General features: G+C 41.2%; 1 protein-coding gene across 1 annotated transcript; it reads right to left on the bottom strand.

Moving 5' to 3' along the window:
- Positions 1-255: 255 nt before the first annotated feature.
- On the bottom strand, positions 256-6481 carry LOC103518539. Its single transcript, XM_026830300.1, has 5 exons — positions 6228-6481; positions 4790-5035; positions 3261-3401; positions 2337-2558; positions 256-548 (listed from the first exon to the last, which is right to left on the bottom strand). The coding sequence occupies exons 1-5, from the start codon at positions 6399-6401 to the stop codon at positions 348-350; spliced, it is 984 nt and encodes a 327-aa protein (XP_026686101.1). The 5' UTR covers positions 6402-6481; the 3' UTR covers positions 256-347.
- Positions 6482-6905: the final 424 nt, after the last annotated feature.

Below are 6905 nucleotides of genomic sequence, written 5' to 3'. Positions count from 1 at the left end.
TCCGTTTCTTCACAAATCTCATCGGGTTCCTATGTAAGTACATAATGTTTGTACTTTTCAGGAACATTTTAGTTTCTCATTTATCATCTCATAATTTGTTCATTTTCTTCTTCTTCTTCTTCTTCTTCTACTTCTTGATCATGTCAAATTTCACTGTTTGTTTCTAAAAGGTGTTTTCTGAAAGTCCAATTTCATTTTATTTTTATTGTCTATATTTTTACTTTTTTCCTATTTTTCAAGGTCGAGAAGGAAATCTGGTTTGGTCTTTGAAGATGCATGCTACGTAGCATCTTGCGACTTGCTACTTGCGACGTGTTACCTCAGTGTGAAAGCCGCCTAAAGGGAATTTAGCTAAAACCACTTACCTCCAGGCTGGACAGTGTGAGGGGTTCATGAATATTCTTATCACTCTGCGGTTTATATTCATACACGCGGTTGAATGGATTACGATGGTAATGCAGTAGGATTATGCGGATCAGCCAGTAGTCTATAATTCCGCTCTGAAGAAGTCGGAGAATTATCTTGTTCACTTGTTCCAAATAGGAGGGTAGTCTATAATTCCGCTCTGAAGAAGTCGGAGAATTATCTTGTTCACTTGTTCCAAATAGGAGGTACCTGGCATAGAAACATACCTACGCGATTGAAATATCTGGCATAGAAACATACCTACGCCATTGAAATACCTGGCATAGAAACATACCTAAGTAATTGACATACCTGGCATAGAAACATACCTAAGTAATTGACATACCTGGCATAGAAACATACCTACGCGAATGAAATACCTGGCATAGAAGCATACCTAAGTAATTGACACACCTGGCATAGAAACATACCCAAGTAATTGACATACCTGGCATAGAAACATACCTAAGTAATTGACATACCTGGCATAGAAACATACCTAAGTAATTGACATACCTGGCACCTGGCATAGAAACATACCTAAGTAATTGACATACCTGGCACCTGGCATAGAAACATACCTAAGTAATTGACATACCTGGCACCTGGCATAGAAACATACCTAAGTAATTGACATACCTGGCACCTGGCATAGAAACATACCTAAGTAATTGACATACCTGGCACCTGGCATAGAAACATACCTAAGTAATTGACATACCTGGCACCTGGCATAGAAACATACCTAAGTAATTGACATACCTGGCACCTGGCATAGAAACATACCTAAGTAATTGACATACCTGGCACCTGGCATAGAAACATACCTAAGTAATTGACATACCTGGCACCTGGCATAGAAACATACCTAAGTAATTGACATACCTGGCACCTGGCATAGAAACATACCTAAGTAATTGACATACCTGGCACCTGGCATAGAAACATACCTAAGTAATTGACATACCTGGCACCTGGCATAGAAACATACCTAAGTAATTGACATACCTGGCACCTGGCATAGAAACATACCTAAGTAATTGACATACCTGGCACCTGGCATAGAAACATACCTAAGTAATTGACATACCTGGCACCTGGCATAGAAACATACCTAAGTAATTGACATACCTGGCACCTGGCATAGAAACATACCTAAGTAATTGACATACCTGGCACCTGGCATAGAAACATACCTAAGTAATTGACATACCTGGCACCTGGCATAGAAACATACCTAAGTAATTGACATACCTGGCACCTGGCATAGAAACATACCTAAGTAATTGACATACCTGGCACCTGGCATAGAAACATACCTAAGTAATTGACATACCTGGCACCTGGCATAGAAACATACCTAAGTAATTGACATACCTGGCACCTGGCATAGAAACATACCTAAGTAATTGACATACCTGGCACCTGGCATAGAAACATACCTAAGTAATTGACATACCTGGCACCTGGCATAGAAACATACCTAAGTAATTGACATACCTGGCACCTGGCATAGAAACATACCTAAGTAATTGACATACCTGGCACCTGGCATAGAAACATACCTAAGTAATTGACATACCTGGCACCTGGCATAGAAACATACCTAAGTAATTGACATACCTGGCACCTGGCATAGAAACATACCTAAGTAATTGTAAAAACCTTAAAAATTTAAATTCCCTTCTTAAACCTTAAAAAAAAATTTTTTTTTTTTTTTTTTTTTTTTTTTGAAAAAACCTTCAAAGAGTCCTAGGACTGGACCGGAAATTTGAGAAGGAATTGAAATCGCGAAGTCTTCCGATTTAGGATATAATAATCTCGAGCATTTTCCACGTACATAATAGATATGCTGACCAAATTATGGACTCTATCGCTTTTCCACAAGGAAATTTGTTTGTGTAGGGGAAAAACCCCGTTGACAGCCACTCACCCAACCGCAGTCCAAAGCTGACGAACAACTGAGCCAGACAAGTTCGAAACGAGCGAAGATCCTTGAGAAGTTTGGGAGGAATTTCATCCACATCCATGAAGAATAGATTGTTCAGATTTGTGCAATAGGCAGCATAGTTGCCTTCTGCAAGACGAGCTATACGCTGCTCTACAGAATGCTCCACCTCGTAGAATCTGCCATACTCCTGATGTATGCTGTCCTGGAAGAGAATACACACATCACATATGAATGTAGAATAAATTATCAAGGGTCTTAAAGAGGAGCCCACTTCTGTGTCCGAGTGGATAAGAGCATTGACTCTCAACCCAAAGGTGCTGGATTCAAATCCCGGTCAGGGCGGAAATTTTCTAAGCAGACTTTTCAGTTCTTGGATAGGCATGGATGTAAAAGAATGTGCCTTGAAGTAATGTGAAAGTGGTATCGAGGTACAATCTTTCTAAAAAAAAAAAAAATAAAAAAATAAAATAAAAGTACGGTCTGCCTGTCAGGTCTACCTGATACCTGATGAGCACACACACTATCAGGTAGTCCTGACAGCGGACCTGGTCAGGTGTACCTGTCAGGTCTACCTGATAGTGAGTGGGTAGCCTTAGACTGAGAGAGTAAAGGACCTTTCAGTCCTATGCTGGCAGTAAACAAGGAACAAGGTATATTCTCTACCAATACTCATAGACGAAACGCCTCGAACCGGTGACCTTCGTCTAGACCCTGGACCATCGACCCTAGTCTAGACCCTGGACCATCGACCCTAGTCTAGACCCTGGACCATCGACCCTCGCACCAATGTGTAAATAAAGGAGCCTGGAATCTCCTGCTTACTTAAGATACACTTGAAAATACTGAGGTTAGAATGTTATAAAAAATGATTGCAAAACCATCGACCATCACACAAAAAACTTACCGACGGAAAATAGTTGGTTTGCTTTCGAACGCCCACCATTTTGAATTCTGATGAGTAAGATTTGAGTCTGTAGACTTTCTTCTGACTGGAGAACACTGTGATCACTAGCACGTCCAAGTCGAGAAGCTCCTTGGCCCAATGCTGAGAGGAAACAAGAAAATATAATAATAAAATTATTTTAACACAACTTTTTCCCAATTTTTTGGAGAGGTGTGACAGAGGGAACTGTGACTGCTAAGGTCTTATCGTCCCGAAATCGAAGAGAGAAGGAAGACAGGATAGGAGAAAGTTAGCCGTTCCGAGAACGAACTTTATCCCTTGAGGATAACATCCGCCCCGGGCGGGAATCGAGCCCGCGGTCTAGCGCTTAGAAGGCAGACGCGCTACCAAACACAACAACTTTGCATTTAGTGTTTCGCGACATTTCTTGAACGAACTGTCACATTTTAAGGAAGAAACAGCCTTTAAGCCAGCCTAGTAAGCTTAGTTGGTAGTGCGTCTGCCTTGTAAGCGCTAGGACGCGGGTTCGATTCCCGCCCGGGGCGGATTTTATCCTTATGGGTTCGTTTTCGGAACGGCTGGCTTTCTCCTATCCTGTCTTCCTTCTCTCTTCGATTTCGGGACGATAAGACCATAGCAGATACAGTTCCCTCTGTCAAACCTCTTAAAAAAAAAACAGCCTTTAAAGAAGTTTAGTTAGCTATGAGGGTAGTGCGTCTACCTTATAAGCGTAGGAGGGTTCAATTCCCGCCCGGGGCGAAATTGCGAAAGAAAAAAAAAAAAAAAAAAAAAAAAAAAAAAAAAAAAAAAACACGTAGGTAATTCTTTGATTTGCGAAATTTTTCGCAAATTGCCATATTGCCAGAATATACCATTTAAAAATCAAAGAATTACGTCTTTTTCCAATTTCAGGTAAGCTCTGAGAAAAACAAGGCAAGCATAAATTCTGGGACACTCTGTATAACAATAAACCCCATTGTAAAGTGAAGAGCCCCAAGGGGAAAAAAGATGGGAATTCACAGGTTTTTCCCTATTGTAAATCAATTTATTATTAACAAGCTGGGCCCGTCCCTCCGGGAATTTTTTAGCCCGTAGTTTATGCGACAGTGTTTAAAGAAAATCAGTACCTAAGTACCTATCTAATTTGTTTAAGATCCAGTTTATTATTATTGATTTGATTTTACTTTCATGTAATGATTTAAAATCAAGACTGGAGCTCGTTCTCCCTTTATTCCTTTTAATGTTTCCTCATAACTATTTAGCCCGTAGTTTATGCGACAGTGTTTAAAGAAAATCAGTACCTAAGTACCTATCTAATTTGTTTAAGATCCAGTTTATTATTATTATTGATTTGATTTTACTTTCATGTAATGATTTAAAATCAAGACTAGAGCTCGTTCTCCCTTTATTCCTTTTAATGTTTCCTCATAACTACCAATATAATGGTTAAGTCACCCATCCATTTATTGGCCTTTCCCCCTAAAAAACCCCAAAAAAAAAAAAAAAAAAAAAAAAAAAAAAATGTGTACCTGTTGAAAGAACAGATACTGGTTCCAGAACTTGATGAGGATGATATAGACCCGCATGTGTTTATGGAACGGCTTGTTCTGCGTTATAAAGTCCACGGATAGATTCATTGATGTCGACACCACTATAAGGCCCCGACATACGCTCGTAGCGTGAATGAGGTTGGTGTTGAGAATGGCGATGTGTGGAGACAACTGCTGGTAAAGCTCAGCCAGAATTCTACTGTGGATGTAGGAGTCCGGAAGAGCCTGGAATAGAACAGAATAGGTTTTATTTCTTAAAAAAGAAAAGAGAATGTTTCAGTTTAATAGAATAGAAAAGAAAATATACCTACCTTGTTTATCCAGCCAGAAGGAGACTTGTAGAACACTTTTCGCGCGGGATGACGGATCAGTACCTAGGCTTAAGCCGTTATCACACCCGACGTAGTTCGTTGACCCCATTCAGGGCTATGAGTGTATTTTAGAATATCGACTTCCACCGGCCGGGGCCGAGGCCCACCGCACTGCCCGTTCGCGAGTGTGCGGTGGTCAGTAGCACTGTTTTCTGTAGCTGTTTTTTTGGTCGTGCGCGCGAGTTTCATCTCGATCGCGCACCCATCGCTTTTAGCCAGAAGGAGACTACAAAGTTCCTAGAGATTTAACTTCACTACAGACAGCCAAAGTCTTTATGGATGGTTTTACCCTCCAATCGGTGACAAGCTACCCACCTCCGCTCACGATTGCCCTGGCAATCACCCATGGTAACCCAAGCAAGTAAGTATAGTATTGCGTTTACACAGGTGGAAATTACTTGGCAATCACCCATGGTAACCCAAGCAAGTAAGTATAGTATTGCGTTTACACAGGTGGAAATTACTTGGCAATCACCCATGGTAACCCAAGCAAGTAAGTATAGTATTGCGTTTACACAGGTGATTGCCCAGACAATCACCCATGGTAACCCAAGCAAGTAGGTATAGTATTGCGTTTACACAGGTGATTGCCCAGACAATCACCCATGGTAACCCAAGCAAGTAAGTATAGTATTGCGTTTACACAGGTGATTGCCCAGACAATCACCCATGGTAACCCAAGCAAGTAAGTATAGTATTGCGTTTACACAGGTGGAAATTACTTGGATCACCCATGGTAACCCAAGCAAGTAAGTATAGTATTGCGTTTACACAGGTGATTGCCCAGACAATCACCCATGGTAACCCAAGCAAGCAAGTAAGTATAGTATTGCGTTTACACAGGTGATTGCCCAGACAATCACCCGTGGTAACCCAAGCAAGTAAGTATAGTATTGCGTTTACACAGGAGGAAATTACTTGGACGTACACTTTGTCTACTTGACCTATGAATGTGGCTTAAGATGAACGTATCCCGGTTGTCCGGAAGGGTTAGCTGTTCAGATACCAACCACGCAAAGCGTTGCTTCAGTTCATTCCGTACTCACTTGTAGGAACAGACAGGGATAGTCGGGGAAAATCTTCTCTATAAACGACAGCTCTAGAAGGGGACGTACTCTGAGCAACGTAGCATGGTGGTACTCATAGATCAGGCGAGCGTTGACTCGATGTAGCCCATCCAGAATCAGAAGGAGGAAGTTGATGATCCTGATGAGATTCATAACTCTGGAAGGAAGCTATGCCACCTGCAAACACTGATCAAGCCTGAATCTGTTTATTATTACAGTGGAACCTCGAGACAGGGATAGTCGGGGAAAATCTTCTCTATAAACGACAGCTCTAGAAGGGGACGTACTCTGAGCAACGTAGCATGGTGGTACTCATACATCAGGCGAGCGTTGACTCGATGTAGCCCATCCAGAATCAGAAGGAGGAAGTTGATGATCCTGATGAGATTCATAACTTCCGATTTTGAAAATTTGGACCGATTGCAATACTTTCATTACTAGTATAGCTCCGCTATACTGTAGTAATAGAAAGTAAAAATAATAGTGCTTATTTTGCTGCCCGAATAGGACTAAAGAGTCCATTTACCCAAGCAGTAAGCTTCTAATATTACTGTGGTCAAACTGGCAATGTTTTTGAGAAGGACGATTCCGAATTTCGTGTTAATAAAACAACTGCTACATTAGACCCGTGTGGTCTGTGTCGTAGCATGTTCATCC

The sequence above is a fragment of the Diaphorina citri genome, unplaced genomic scaffold (genome assembly GCF_000475195.1).
Source record: "Diaphorina citri unplaced genomic scaffold, Diaci psyllid genome assembly version 1.1 scaffold2237, whole genome shotgun sequence".
Taxonomy (NCBI): domain Eukaryota; kingdom Metazoa; phylum Arthropoda; class Insecta; order Hemiptera; family Psyllidae; genus Diaphorina; species Diaphorina citri.
Note: the sequence above shows the minus strand (reverse complement) of the source record. Positions and strands in the feature narration are given on the sequence as shown.

What these genes read in the sequence shown, in the direction of transcription:
- LOC103518539 (XM_026830300.1), bottom strand. Translation starts at nt 6,401, where the DNA reads ATGAATCTCATCAGGATCATCAACTTCCTCCTTCTGATTCTGGATGGG. An exon ending in ATCCCTGTCTGTTCCTACAA is followed by an intron (nt 5,036 to 6,227) that starts GTGAGTACGGAA and finishes GTTCTATTCCAG; the next exon opens with GCTCTTCCGGACTCCTACAT. An exon ending in GCTTTGGACTGCGGTTGGGT is followed by an intron (nt 549 to 2,336) that starts GAGTGGCTGTCA and finishes AATTATAGACTA; the next exon opens with CCCTCCTATTTGGAACAAGT.